At 37.0% G+C, this 16,271-nt stretch overlaps 1 protein-coding gene across 3 annotated transcripts in view; it reads right to left on the reverse strand.

Annotated features, from left to right (window-relative positions):
- SLC39A12 (solute carrier family 39 member 12) overlaps window positions 1-16,271 on the reverse strand; it is a 67,183-nt gene that overhangs the window by 7,944 nt on the left and 42,968 nt on the right. For all 3 annotated transcript variants that reach the window (XM_059915264.1, XM_059915263.1, XM_059915262.1), the window contains one exon: window positions 15,629-15,816. In XM_059915264.1, coding sequence (XP_059771247.1) covers window positions 15,629-15,816 — 188 coding nt within the window. The remainder of the gene's footprint in view (window positions 1-15,628; window positions 15,817-16,271) is intronic.

Genomic DNA, 16,271 nt, shown 5'->3' on the forward strand with positions numbered 1-16,271 from the left:
TGGGCATTAGATAAGGAAAAAAGAGTCAATGCTCCAAGAAGACATAACAATCCTTAATGTGTATGTACCTAACAACAGCATGTCAAAATACACGAGGCAAAATCTGATAAAATTGAAAGAAGAACTAGATGGATCCACTATTATAGTTGGAGACTTTAGCACGCCTCTTTCAGAACTGGACAGATCCAGGAGGCAAAATATCAGTAAGATCAAAGTGGAACTAAAGAGCACCATCAATCAGTTGGATAAAATTGACATCTACAGACTACTCCATCCAGTCACAGCAGAACACACATTCTTCTCAAGCTCACATGGAACAGTCACCACGATAGACCACATTCTGGGCCATAAAGCTTAATAAACTTAAAAGAATAGGAATCATACAATGCCTGATCTCAGATCACAATGGAATTAAACTAGAAATTAATGACAGAAAAATAGCTGGAAAATTCCAAAATACTGAAGATTAAACAACACAGTTCTAAATAATATGAGTCAAGAAGAAATCTCAGGAGAAATTAATATTTTGAACTAGATGAAAATGAAAATCAACTTATCAAAATTAGTGGGATTCAGTGAACAGAGTGAATAGAGGGAAATTTATGACTGAATGTATATGTTAGAAAAAAAGAAAGATCTAAAATCAATAATCTAAGCTTCCAATTTAGGAAACTAGAAGAATAGCAAATTAAATCCAAAGAAAGAAGAAGAAAAGAAATAATAAAAATTAGAGCAGAAATCAATGAAATTGAAAACAGGAAATCAATAGAGAAAAATCGACAAAACCAAAAGTTGGTTCCATGAAAAGAGCAATAAAACGGATTAGCCTCTTCCAGGCTAACTAAGAAATAAAGACAGAAGACACAAATTACCAATATCAGAAATGAAAGAGGGGACATCACTAAAAAATCCATGGACAATAAAAGGATAATAAAGGAATATTATGAATAACTCTATGCCAGCAAATTTGATAACCTAGATGAAATATACAAATTCCTTGAAAGACACAATCTGCTAAAACTAACACAAAAAGAAATAGACCATCTGAATAGGCCTATTTCTATTAAATAAATTGAATCAATAATTAACAACCTTCCAAAGCACCAGACCCAGATGTATTCACTGGTGAATTCTATCAAATATTTAATGAAGAAATTGTGTCAATTCTCTACAATCTCTTCCCAAAGAAAGAACCTGCGGAAATACTTTCTAATTCATTCTAAGAGGCCAGCATTGTCTTAACACCAAAACCAGACAGAGATATTACAAGAAAAGAAAAATATAGAGCAATATTTCTCATGAACAGAGTTGTAAAAATCCTCAACAAAATATTAGCAACTCAAATCCAACAATGTATAAGAAGAATTATATACCACAAAAAAGTGGGATTTACCCCAGTCATATACAAGCCTGGTTTAACATTCAAAAATCAATTAATGTAATCTACATTCCAATATCAACAGGCTAAAGAAAAATCACATGATCCTATCTATAGATGCATAAAAAGCATTGACAAAATTCAACACCCATTTATGATAAAAACTCCCAGTAAACTAGGAATAGAGGGAAACTTCCTCAAATTCACTATGAGCATCTAAAAAGCTTGCAGCTAACATCTCACTCAATGGTGAGAAACTCAAAGCTTTCCCATAAGATCAGACACAAAGCAAGGATGTCCCCTCCCACCACTGCTTTTCAACATCGTATTGGAAGTCCTAGCGAATGCAGTAAGAGAAGAAAAGGAAATAAAAGGTACACAGATTGGGAAAGTGAAAATAAGACTGTGTTTATTTGCACTTGACATGATCATCTATGTAGAAAATCCAAAAGAACCAACAGCAAAGCTCCTGGAACTAATACAAGGTTAATATACAAAAGTCAATTGCTTTTCTGTTTAGCAGGAATGAACAAGTGGAGTTTGAATTAACAACATATTGCCATTTATATTAGTACTCAAAATGAAATACTCAGGTATAAATCTAACCAAATATGTGCAAGATCTATATGAGGAAAACTATAAAGCTCAAACAAAAGATGTCAAGGAAAACCTGAATAAATGGAGAGATATTGCATGTTTATGAATAGGAAGACTCAATATTGTCAAGATGTCAGATCTTCACAACTCGATCTACAGATTCAATGCAATCCAAATCAAAATAAAAATCCCAGCAAGTTATTTTGTGGATATTGACAAACTGATTCTAAAGTTTATATGGAGAGGCAGAAGACACAGAATAGCCTACACAATATTGAAGGAGAAGAATAAAGTTGGAGAAGAACTTCAAGACTTACTATAAAGCTACAGTAATTAAGACAGTGTGGTACTGGCAAAAGAATAGACAAACAGATCAATGGAACAGAGCAGAGAGCTCAGAAATAGACCCACATAAATATAGTCAACTGATCTTTGACAGAAGAGCAAAAGTAATAAAATGGAACAAAGTCTTTTAAACAAATGGTGTTGGAACTATTGGATATGCACATGCAAAAAAAAAAATGAATCTATACACAGAACTTTCATAAAAATTAAGTCAAGATGAATCACAGATTTAAATGAAAAACACAAAATTATAAAACTACTGGAAGATAATATAGGTGAAACCTAGATGACCTTGGGTTTGGTAATGCCTTTTTAGATACAACATCAAAAACATGATCCATGAATGAACTCATTGACAAGCTGAACTTCATTTAAATTAAAAACTTCTTCTCTTGATAACATCAAGAGAATGAAAAGATAAGCCAGAGACTGGGAGAAAATATTTGTAAAAGACACATCTAATAAAAGACTATTTAAAATATACAAAGAACTCTTAAAATTCGACAATAAGAAAACAAACAACCCAATATTTAAAATGGGCAAAAGAGCTGAAAAGACACCTCCCCAAAGGAGGTAGAAGGTATATAGATGGCAAATAATCATATGAAAAGATGTTAAACATCATACGACTTCAGGGAATTTCAGATTAAAACGGCAATGAGATACTACTGCACACCTATTAGAATGGCCCAGATCCAAAAAACTGACAACACCAAACACTGGCAAGGATCTGAAGCAACAGGAACTCTCATTCATTGCTGGTGGGAATGCAAAATGGTGCAGCCACTTTGGAAGACATTTGGCATATTTTTTGCAGAACTAAACGTTCTCTTATCGTTAAGATCCAGAAATCGCATTCCTCAGTATTTGCCCAAATATTTTGGAAACGTATGTTAACAGAAGAACTTGCACATGGATGTTTACAGCAGTTTTATTCATAATTCCCAAAACTTGGAAGTAACCAAGGCATCCTTCAGTAGGTAGATGCATAGGTAAATGGTGGTATATCCAGACAATTGAATATTATTCAAAGCTAAAAAAAAAAAAAAAAGCTATCAAGACATGGGGAAAATGTAAATGTATATTACTAAGTGAAAGAACAGGCAAAACTATGGAAACAGTAAAAAGAATCTGAAGAGGAGGGATATTAAGGAAACAACTCCATTTGCAACAGTATTGAAAAGAATAAAATACTTAGAAATAAACACAACCAAGAAGGCACAAATAAAGGGAATGACATCCTATGTTCATGGATTGGAAGACTTAATATTGTTAAGGTATCACTACTAGGTAAAGTAATCTACAGATTTAATGCAATTCCTATGAAAATACTAATGAATTTTTTTTTTTTTTTTTTTTTCAGAAACAGAAAAATCCATCCTAAAATTCATATAAATCTCTAGGGACACCAGATAGTAAAAACAATCTTGAAAAAGAACAAATTTAGAGGTCTTGCACTGCCTGATTTCAAAATTTACTACAAACCTACAATAATCAAAAGAGTGTTGTCTTGGCATGAAGACAGACATATAGGTGAATAAAATACAACAGAGAGCCCAGAAATATATTCTTGCATACACAGCCAATTGATTTTCAACAAGAGTGCCAAGACAACTTGATGGGGCAAGAACAGTCCTTTCAACGAATGGGGAAAACTGGATATCCACACACAAAAGAATGAAGCCAGACTCCTACCTTACACCATCTACAAAAATTAACCCAAAATGAATCAAAGACCTAAATGTAAGAACTAAAACTATAAAACTCTTAGAAGAAAACATAGGGGGACATCTTTGTAACATTGGATTTGGCAGTGATTTCTTGGATATGTCACTAAAAGCTTAGGCAACACAAGAAAAACATAAGTAAGTTTGACTTCATCAAAATTTAAAACTTTTATGCAACAAAGGACATTACAGAGTGAAAAGGCAATCCATGGAGTGGAGAAAATATTTGCAAATCATATATCTGATAAAGGGTTAATATCCAGAACATATAAAGAACTCCTATAACTCACAACCAAAAAACAAACAACCCAATTACAAAATGAGCAAGTGACTTGAATAGACATTTTTCCAAAGAGAAGATACACAAATGGCCAATAAGCACATGAAAAGATGCTTAACGTCACTAATCATTAGGGAAATGCAAATGAAAACCACAATGAGATACCACTTCACACCCATTAGGATCACTATTATCAAAATAACAGAAAATAACAAGTGTTGGTGAGGATGTGGAGAAACTGGAACGCTGACTACCGTTGGTAGAAATGTAAAATGGTGCAGATACTATGGAAAACAGTATGGCAGTTTCTAAAATAATTAAAAATAGAATTATATGATTTAGCAACTCCATTTCTGGATATATACACAAAAGAATTGAAGCAAGGGCTCAAACAGATATTTATACACCCGTGTTCATAGCAGCATTATTCACAATAGTCAAAAGGTGAAAGCAAGCCAAGTATCCATTGATAGATAAATGGATAAACAAAATGTGATATACATACAACGGAATATTATTCAACATTAAAAAGGAAGGAAGCTCTGACACATGCTATGACACAGATGAGCCTTGAAGATATTATGTGAGGTGAACTCAGCCAATCACAAAAGGACAAATACTGCATGATTCCACTAATGTGAGGTACCTACAGTAAGTCGTCAAATTCATAGAGAAGAAAGCAGAATGGTGGTTACCAGGGGCTTGGTGTAGGGGGGTATTATTGTTTAATGAGTATGGAGTTTCGGTATGAAAAGATTTTTTTTAAGTTCTGGAGATGGATGGTGATGAAGGTTGCACAGCAATGTGAATGTACTTAATGCCATTGAACTGTACACCTAAAATGGTTAGAATGCAAATTTTATGTTATGAATATTTTACCACAATGAACACACACATGTTCACTCACTCCAAGGTTTCAAAAACTTTGCTTTGATTAATTCTTCAGCTCTTTAGCTTACTGTAATATTACAATAAGTAGCATCTACATTACATCTAAGCAAATATATGGTAGGAAGAGGTGTCATTTACTAAGGATTTATTGCATTCACTTTGTACTGAGAAACATGAAGTTCTGGGTTATGTTTAGATCTCCAAGTCCCAGAGCATAAAATGTCATGTTATGAATGTTTTTGTCCCCTCTCAAAATTCATATGTTGAAACCCTACCGCCAAATGTGATGGTATTAGGAGGTGGGGCCTTTGGGACATAATTAGGAATCGATGAGGTCATGAGAACAGAGCCCACATGAATAGAATTAGTGTCCTCAACACAAATTACTCTGTTGACCCAACAATATCCTGAAATTGGGAGATTTGTTCCCACTGACACAAGTCCTATTTCGAACTTAGGTCTTTTAAAATTAGTAGCTATGTTTGTAAAACAACTTAATACAGTAGTTTTAACTTTCCTTACCAAGCAAGAAAGCAAGGGCCACAGCTCTCAGTGTGTCTGAGATCACCAAACTGGAGGCTTATAAGGTTCTTTTTAAAAATTCAGCATTAGATATTTTATTTGTTAAATATTCAAATACAAGATATTATAGGTTTCTACCTTCTCAGTGGTATCCCAAGGGAATTCATGAAGCCATTTGCAACAGAAGATAAATGAAAATTTCTCTTTTGAAAACTGAGTTGTAAGACAAAGACCACATCATTGTCACATATAATTCAGAGAGACAAAGATGTTACCTGTTTTTAACTTGTATTTAACAATTCACTTCTCCATTTTTTTCCTTAGGGGAAGCAATTAAGTTAGACAAACTCTTAATTGTATAGCTCAGCAAAGAGAGTCATCAGCCAGCTGTAATATTTTCCTAAGAAATGGATTGCTTTGGAAGATGTGTGTGTGTATGTATGTGTGTACGCATGCACATATGGTTTGAGAAACTAGTTAGAAGAAAAGAAACATGAAGAGCAAAAAATAAAAACATTTCTGGTGGCCAATTTTTAAAAATTACAGAGCTCAGCGTTCATCAGAGTTGGGCCTATTGATCATTTTCTCAGTAGAAAATATCTAAGTGTAGGGTTTGACTGATTTTTAGAGAAATCTCTTTTTTTACAGAAAGAGAATGGAAATCTTTCAAAATTGTTGGTAAGAATGATTTTCATACTTCTTGCTTTTGTGAAGAAATAATTGTGAATGTTAAATTATATTCATTGTGCTGCCTGAAATGGTTTTTAAATGCTTCTCATTTTTTCACAGCAAGAGAGTGTTTAAACGATGTCAGTTACACACATTGATTTCGAGTACAGTATTTGTTGAAAGCAAATATTCATATCAAGATGATTTTATGTCTTTTCTAACAAAATATCCCTTTTCTATAGATGAATATTTTTTAAAGGTCATTACACCTAGATATTGCCAAACTTCAAAGAAAGGATAGCTTACTAGTTTTTTTGGATAAAGGATTCATTTACCAGAGCCAACTTGGGATTATAGATTATTGATTGAATTGCACTGGATTTATTTAAAGTTCTCTGAGAAAGAAAGACTCAATCAAATGCAATAAATTGGAAGATAAAGAAAGCATGATGGAAACAGGGAATAGGACCAATATCCTAAACGTGTAGGAATAGCTTAATATTACAGTCACCTGCTTTTCAAAAGATGAGAAACCTAGCTAGGAGGGTGGCCCTTTTGTCAGTCAATTTATGTCCTTTTTACCCAATTCACAATCTTAAAGCTGTTATATTTACTGAACTAAAATAATTGTAGAGAGGCCAATGAATGCCCTTCATCTGGACTGTTGATAATCCTATTTACTGAGTGGGTTTCATAGATGGATCTTATTTTTCTGTGTTTGGGTATATTTTCAAAGCAGAGGATCTAAGTTCAAAAATTCAAAATATTCTTTACCTTGCCTTTCATACAAAGAAAATTATCTGGTAATTGGAAAATGCTCCAGGCAAAAGGGTGGCTGTGATATTACTTGGAAGATATTATTTCCAGAAGAAGGTAGATAAGCAAATTGCTCTAAGTGATTCCTCTTTAATCTTACTGTTTCCTCTCCCATTATTATGTCAGTGAAAAGAAGTTTTAAAAGAGCATCAAAACAAAAAACCAAACACGAACAAACAAAAAACCCAAGTGCAGAGCAGAAGAGGAAGCAACCCAGAGATTTATGTAGTGAGAAAGACTGGTGGAGGGAGAGGGCTGGAAATAAGGTATAGTCTCAATTAATTCACTGTGATGTACACGGAGGGGGCATGGGAGTTTCTTTTGCTTTGGCATGAATTGGTAGGCACTTCCTTCTTCTGTACCCAATTCTCTGAGTTACAGCTCCTCCACTATCAGCTTGGATGCTATTAACATACTAGATCCTAGGCAGCTGTGCACTTATCCCCATTCTAGAGACATCTCCAGTCATATCCATCATGATAGCCCCTTGAGATTTCTATGGGCTTGTTGCTATGGAAACAGTTTTGCAGGATTTAAAACCTCAGGAAAAGTGCCTAAAGGTTTGAATCTTGTTTCAGATCCAAAATAAACCTTTCCTTGGCATAACCTACATAATGCTCTTCAAAATGAATTAACTTATTCTTTAAATAATAAATCCTATCGTTAAAAATAAAGTCTCTCTTATCCAAACTGCTGAAAAAAACAGTACTTCCAGGACTGGTCTTTTCCTTCTATTTGAGAGATTTTCGTAAACTTTAGAGATGGTGGCTATGAGAAATCTTCCTGATTTTTTTAGTTCTGGGAATTTTCTTAGAAGGAATTTTCAGTTCTCAGACAGAACGAGAAGCTCCTACATAACTGCCTCTGTTCCCGAGCACATCTAAACCAAGGTTAGTGGCACAGAGACATATTAGTTTTCTATGGCTGCTGTTAACAAATCACTACTAACCTGGTGGTTTAAAACAACACAAATTTATCTTACAGTTCTGTAGGTCAGAAATTTGACTTGGGTCTCACCAGGCTAAAATCAATGTGTTTGGAACCGAGCAGAACCCTGTGGGCCCCCTCCCCCCAAGTAAAAATGCCCCTCCATGTCCTCTGCCTCTTGTTTGTAGAAAAGCTGACATCTCCCAGGCCTTCCTGGGTCACAGAAGAGCAGGTTCAAGCAGTTAATGATTAGGATACTAGGGTCACAGACAGTGTCTGATGCCCATTCCTGAGTTGTTTTGCAGATACTGTAATTGCCACAAGAGGGAAGAGCCCATGAAGCATGATGCCCAGGGACTGCAGTCATGGCATAAGCTGCTCCATCTTGAGCAGAACTGAATCTATGGCTCGCACAATTCCAAGCACTGGCCTTAAGAGAATGGGATTAACACTGTTGCTCATAATAATCTGTATCTTTGTAGGCATCAAAATAATTGTAGCTTTTTCTGCTCCTATATGTAAACGGGCCACTGAAGCTGTCAGCCAAGAGATACTTCAAACCCATGTCAATAACTTCAAACCCATGTCAATATCTTCCACACTAAGACCTCGAGACCCTTTCACAGCATGAAGCAGCTACAGAAGAGGGACCTTCATCCCTAATCCCATAGAAATGGAATGATATCTGAGGGGGGGGGTGGGGATTTGTAAACAGCTCTTTGCAGGAAACGGCCCACAGCAGGAAACCCCCTTTCTTGTCAACTCAGCAAAGCTACACTGTAACTAACTTTTCAATCAGGCACCCCCATGCTCTACTCATCTCCAGCTGTAGCACACCTGTCAGATCTTGTGCTCACACAATACCTTGCCTGACTTGTTGGTTCTTTCTGTAGATCAAAGAAGTAGAAATGAAGAATAAGTAATTCACAGGTGACCAGATCTCTTCCCTTGCTTCCCTTTCAGTAAACTCGTGAACAAACAGTGTGGACAAACTGTGTGAACAAGACAGCATCTAAAGAAAGATCACAAGAAGCCAACCAGCCTGCAAGCAGCGGGGAATGGTGACGACTCTGACCCCCATCTCAATGATTAACTGAGATTACCTCCGTTTTTCCCTTTAAAAACTTTCATGGCCAAGCAGATGGTTTTTGGGGCACACTGAGTCAATCATCTCCCCAGATCACCAGCATTCTGATTAAAAGCAATTTTCCTCTCTACTAACAACTGCCTCTCGGGTATTGATTTTCCAGCGGCGAGCAGCCAGACCTGAATTTGGTAACATATTTTTCCATTTTGGATTCTTTAGGGGAGAATCTGTTTCTTTGCCTTTTCCAGCTTCTAGAGGCTGCCTGCATTCCTTGGCTCCTGGTCCCCTTCCTCCAATTTCAAATTCAGCAACATCAAATCTCTCTGACCTTTCTGTCATCACATATCTTTGTCTGACCACAGCTGGGGAAGGTTTTCCACTTTTAAGAACTGTTGATTAGATTGGGACCACCCAGATAATCCAGGGTAATCTTCCCATCTCTGGGTTCTAAACCTTAATCACACCTGCATAGTTTCTTTTCATATGTGAGATAACATATTCACAAGCTTCCAAGACTAGGACATGTATATCTTTCAGGGGCTATTATATCTATAAAGAACAAATCTCTTGAAATCTTTGTAGCAAATATGGGAGTATGAAAAAGACCACAAACCAATAGGTTTGTTATAAATAAGATTTAAGGAAATAAGATAAACAAGATACATGGATATTAACATATTAATCACAGACACTGCTGATTGTATCAGACATTTCTCCTGTAACATCACTTCAAATACTCTTTCAAAGCCCTACCACTTACTTTCCATATTCTGTGCAAATAGTAAGCAGGAAAGCAGGTGTGACTATATTAACATCAGGCAAAGGAGACTTAGGACAAGGACTTTTACCAGAGATAAAGAGGAATCATTCATGGTGATAAAAGTATCAATTCAGTTAAGAAGACGTAGCAGCCCTATATATGCATGCATCTAATATCAGAGTGTCAAATGCATGAAGCAAAATTGATAGAACTAAGAAAGAAATAGGGAAACCTACAAAGTTAGGTCTGTATTCTAACTCCTTCAATCATTCCCTCAATAATTAACAGAACTAGTGGAGAAAAAAATCATTATGGAATTTGAAAATATGAATAACACTATCAACCAGCCTGACTTAATTGACATTCATAGAACCCCTCACCCAACAGCAGTTGCACTCATGTACTTTTGAAGTGCACATGGGGCCATTCACCAGGATAGACCATATTCTGGGCCATAAAAAAAGTCTCAGAATATTTCAAAGGGCTAAAATAATACAAAGTATATTCTCTGACTATGCAAGAGTTAAAATAAATAACTAAAAGATATTTTTTAAAGCTATAAATATTGAGAAATTAGGCAACATACTTCCATATAGTACATGGGTCAAATAAGAAAAAATCATGAGATGTTGTGAATGTTTAAAAACATTTCAAAATGATCAGTACTGGAAACAGAACATATTAAAATACATGAGATTCAGCAAAGCAGTGCTTAGAGGGAAATTTACAGCTTTAAATGCTTATACTAGGAAAGGAGAAAATATTTAAAATCAAAGACACATCGTTCCATCTCATGAAGCCAGAAAATGATCAGAAAATTAAATGCAAAGTGAGTAGAAGGAAGAAATAATAGAAATAAGAGCAGAAACAATAAGCAAAATCATGAAGCAATGGTATATAATCATTGCCAGTTTTTCTGCTTTTAGAATTTGTGCTTCCTGTTCCTGCAAACTTTAGTGCCATCAGATCACACAGATCCTTGTTCTTGAGGAGAATACACCAGGGAATGTTTCCACTGAACTTGAAGTTATGTCTACCACCTGGTCACTTGAGCATCTCATGCTCATGGATCAACCAATAGAGAAAAAAGTTTATTATGCTGATGGGAACAATTGTCAGTGGTTACCATGAGGAGTAGGGTGATTGCTACACAATGGAGTAAGCAAGGACTGTATCTGGAAACCTGAGAATTCCTTGGAGCCTTTCTTGGTGCTTCCGTGCCTGGTGACAGTGGTGAACAGGCAACCACAGGAACTATGGCCTGACAAGGACAAAGTGGATCCCTCAGGGAAGATCTGGGTGTCCCTACCAGGAATGAAATCGAGGTCAGCCAAAGTGCTGCCTGAAGGTGGGGAGAATCAAGATTGTCTGCTGGAAGGACATAGATCACGAATATCAAATAAGACCAGTAGGGTTTAGAGATTGTTTCCACTAACTACGTTGTATTAAGTCTTTGTGGAGTTTTTTGCTGTCTACCGCTCTGCAGGGGCTTTGGTATAGATGGAATTCCAAAGTGAAGGAGACCAGGAGCATATTTGAGTGGTGGAAGGGGCCAACTGTTAATGGCCAGCACGTGTGTGCTATTTCATATTCTTTCAGCCCATCTCTCACCCCAGCTACTGCTGCAGAGACCATCTCCAAGAGGGCGTTAACTAGTCCTGCATGAAGCCTTGTTTCAGGTCTCTACTACATTCCTCTTTCTCTTGCCCCGGGCTCCTCAGTGTGATGGCATGGGACTGCCAGGGAACTCCCTTGGCACTCAGGCATGTATCACCTGGAATGTGGGAGGTGATGCTTATGGGACCAACGAACAATGGGGACAGAAGCCCCCTCAGTAGGTCCCGTGTGGTGGACACCCCATGGTGGTATTGAACTTAATAAAAACCCATTGTTTCATTGACTTTTTTTTCCTTCTCTGTTTCACTCCACCTGCCCTTCAGTCCTGTTCCCTGGGATCACCTCCCAAGCTGACTGACTTCATACATGCCTTTGTCTGAGACTCTGCTTTGGGGAAACCCAGTCTAGCACATGGATCTTTATCATAGAGAATGAATTTCCTCTGGCCACCCAGAGCTGCAGTCATTCTTAACTTACTTTAGAAACTATTCAGTGGAACTGAGAGGTGGTGTGCTTGGATAAGGCAATGCCACTTTGGAGAATTTCAGGCTGGCAGACTTCCCTAGTGAAGACTTTCTGCTTTGCTGGCATCATTATTAATGGCCCCATTTTTGCCCCCAGTTCTTTTCCTTTTAGGAGTTTGAAATAACACACCCAATTTCTTTGAAACAAATAAGCAAAGCAAAAATCTAGCTAATCTTTTCACATTAACCCTGCTCAGAAGATGCCTGGTAGATTTCCAGAATTTGGTAAATAGCCAGTGAATGAAAGTATTCCCCCTTACCCTTTAGTTGCTGTCATTTATTTTCTTTGCTGTTGTACAGAGTCTTGAAACCTTGTTTTCTTCCCTTGAAATGACAAGAAAAGTATTTTCTTTGGCATGGCCCCAGAGTACAACAGTTAAACTTGCCACTATGTGAAAGAGCTGTATTTGTTTAGAAGTTACTCAAAAGGCCGTGAGAGCAGGTGACCTGGATTATAGCAAGTCGCCCCAGGAAACTCAGAGTATTTTCTTTCCTGTCTTTTTGCCAGGATGCCGATTTTTCTTTGGCCAATAGTAATTTGCAATAAGGTCAGGATTTCTTCTAGTTAGAATTTCATAGGATGTCAGCCACATTGTTTTCTTACAAGCAATTCTTTATCCTTACAAGACCGGGAGAAGAAACATTGAGGGGAAAATGATGTCTTTGGCTTAGGGCTCAAATGGTTCTTGATCATCTTTTCAGGTCAATTTTAGGAGACAAAGAGAAAGGACTAACTACGTACATACACATCCGTCATACTTGAAGAGAGACTACACTGTGTTAAAACACAAAAGCAACTTCAAAAGAATATAGCAACTGCCCCCACCGAACTCTTAAAGAAAAAAGGAATTAGAAATGCAAAGCTGTTGTGACCACCTAGAGGGGTGGGATAGGGAGGGTGGGAGGGAGGGAGACGCAAGAGAGAAGAGATATGGGGACATATGTATATGTATAACGGATTCACTTTGTTATAAAGCAGAAACTAACCCATCACTGTAAAGCAATTATACTCCAATAAAGATGTTAAAAAAAAAAAAAAAGAAACGCAAAGCTGAAAATCAGGAGGCTCCAGAGTGAACTTAAGGACGGATCTACAGACATTTTAAATAAAAGGTAGCTCACGACATTCAGTGATGAGTGGCCGTGTGCTTTCTAAGTCACACAAGGCGAGAAATCCAGATTTCTCAAACTGGAAGGATGGTGGGGTTCTCTAACACTGATTGCGGGTTGGGGACCAGGGTTCAGAAAAGATGGGTAGAATCAGCTGCACCTTTGACTATATTCACTATCAAGATTAGGGAATTCCCCGAGTATCATAGACAATATGTATGAACATTTCCAAATATGAAAGTACATTTTGGTGTTTACCTCATATACTTGAATCTCATGAGAATTAAGAAAGACCACCAAAAAGTCAGAAGCATTTACAGTGGGTTTTTTTTTTTTTTTTTTTTTTTTTTTTTGGCTGTGCCCTGACAGGCATGGGGGATCTTAGTTCCCTGACCAGGGATTTAACCCATGCCTCCCCACCCAAGCCCCAGCAGTAGAAGCGTGGAGTCCTCACCACTGGACCGCCAGGGAAGTCCCTACAGCTCAGTTTAAGATGGTGGTTTTACTTGAAGAGTCCCCTTCTTGAATTCTGCTTATAGAATGCACTGTTCTGGTTGTATAAGCCCAGGTTCCTGCCTTCCAGATTTCTTCCCTTACGAAACAGTCTCTTTACTTACTTCCAGGACAATCGCTGGTTTCTGCCAAATCACTAGTCAACCCCAATGGTCCTGTTCCACATATGACCTTCAAGATTGTTTATTTTATGTTTCTGCTCCAGGATGCATGTAATCACATGTTTTATTTCTGATCAGATTGGCTTTCTATTGATTTTAAGTCTTAAATATTTCTTTTGTTGGGACTTCCCTGGTGGTCCAGTGGTTAAGACTTTGCCTTCCTATGCAGGGGGTGCGGGTTCGTTCCCTAGTTGGGGAGCTAAGATCCCACGTGCCTCGTGGCCAAAAAACCAAACCATAAAACAGAAGCAATACTGTAACAAATTCAATAAAGACTTCTTTTAAAAAATGGGTGATTTTAAAAATATATATTTCTTTTGTTAATTTGTGCCATTTTAATTTGCCTTATTCCCGCCCATGAGACAGGAAAATCATTATGACTTTTATCTTAAGACATGTAAGTTGTAGGGGATTCCCTGGTGGTCCAGTGGTTAGGACTTGGCACTTTCACAGCCAGAGCCCAGGTTCAATCCCTGGTCGGGAACTAAAATCTCCAAGCCCCATGGCACAGCCAAAAAAAAAAAAAAACGACATGTAAGTTGTAAACAATCTAATAGAAGGTGACCTTAAAAAACTGGTTTGATGGAGTTAGAGTCTGTCATACAGAGTGAAGTAAGTCAGAAAGAGAAAAACAAATACAGTATGCTAACACATATATATGGAATTTAAGGGGAAAAAAAAAAAAGGCCATGAAGAACCTAGTGGCAAGACGGAATAAAGACACAGACCTACTAGAGAATGGACTTGAGGATATGGGGAGGGGGTGGGGTGAGATGTGACAGGGTAAGAGAGTGTCATGGACATATATACACTACCAAATGTAAAATAGATAACTAGTGGGAAGCAGCCGCATAGCACAGGGAGATCAGCTCGGTGCTTTGTGACCACCTAGAGGGGTGGGATGGGGAGGGTGGGAGGGAGGGAGATGCAAGAGGGAAGAGAAATGGGAACATATTGTATATGTATAACTGATTCACTTTGTTATAAAGCAGAAGCTAACACACCATTGTAAGGTAATTATACTTCAATAAAGATGTTTAAAAAAAACCAAAAAAACTGGTTTATCTTGCAGAGAACAGAACTTAAGAGGCAAAAAAAAAAAGTGAAATTTCCCAGGTTCAATTCAGATTCTAGGGGATGAAACGTGATGACTGAGTTAACCATTAATGTCAGCAAGGACCTCTTCAGGAAAAATATATTGCAATTTTAGAGACTCAATACTATAATAATCTTTCTCATTTCACCAGCATGATAGCGCTTTGGCAACTTAAAGATGGGTTGGTTCATTAAGCCAAAGAGCTCTTTAATTTAATGACAAATTCAGTTGAAATATTTTCTAACGTAGAAACAAAACGACCGGCTGTTTAACAGAACTTTTCATTTTTCAGCTGGAAGTATAGGCATCTTTTATAGATGCAAAGCTGGAGCAGAATGAAATGACAATCACTTTTTGACAATTATAAAGGTTTCAATCATTCCACTTAATTTCAGTTAAAAGAATGTCAATATTCTCTGAATCTCAAATTACGTTTCTTCTGCCTACCGCTTACTTTCTTGGATTGCACAGAATACTTCCCTACTCTTTTATACTTTTGTCTATATTCTTCTTCTCTTCTCCCCATCGATCCTTCCGTTCTGCCGCTTTTTCTCTGTTTTGCATTTTTAGTGTTTGGAAAAACAAAATAGAAAAACCACAAAGCTTACCATTTCCACCAAGGACAAATATAAGAACATCCCAGCAGTAATTGTTAAGATCCAGTTCTGAATACATGGATCCGTGGATACCGAGAGGCCAATATACAGTCCTATGAAGGCAGTTAAAGCACTTATAAAATTCATCAGGATGGCAATCTTAATAGGAAGTCCAGAGCTTAAGAGCACAGCAAAGTCTCCTGAAATTTAAGGGAAAAGAAAATAGAATTATCATTTAACTGATGATGGCTTTGTTCAACTCGTGTGCTATTAGTTTGTTTCAAATTTCAGAAACTGGGGCCAATTTTATAAGTAAAATTGAATGATGAGTTAATAAAACACTTTCCTATATTTCTCTAGCATTTAGAGCCTAACTCATTATACTTTAGGAAGTTACATTTCAAGAGTTCTGTTCCTTTTACTGCTCTGGAAGATACTATATATAGAGAGAACTGTGACATACTCTTTAACTTCCTAATGTCCTGTGACATATTCAACTTAGACAAATGCAAAATAAAGTACTTGCTGCCCTGGGATTTCTAAAGCTTTTTACCTGGAAACTTGCCAGGCAAAATCCCAAGGTAGTAAACATTATATGGGTTTTTCTTTTTTTACTTAGGCAGGAACTGCTATGGAGAAAGAGAAAATGACTTAA

Source organism: Balaenoptera ricei, chromosome 2, assembly GCF_028023285.1.
Source record: "Balaenoptera ricei isolate mBalRic1 chromosome 2, mBalRic1.hap2, whole genome shotgun sequence".
In the NCBI taxonomy this organism is placed as follows: domain Eukaryota; kingdom Metazoa; phylum Chordata; class Mammalia; order Artiodactyla; family Balaenopteridae; genus Balaenoptera; species Balaenoptera ricei.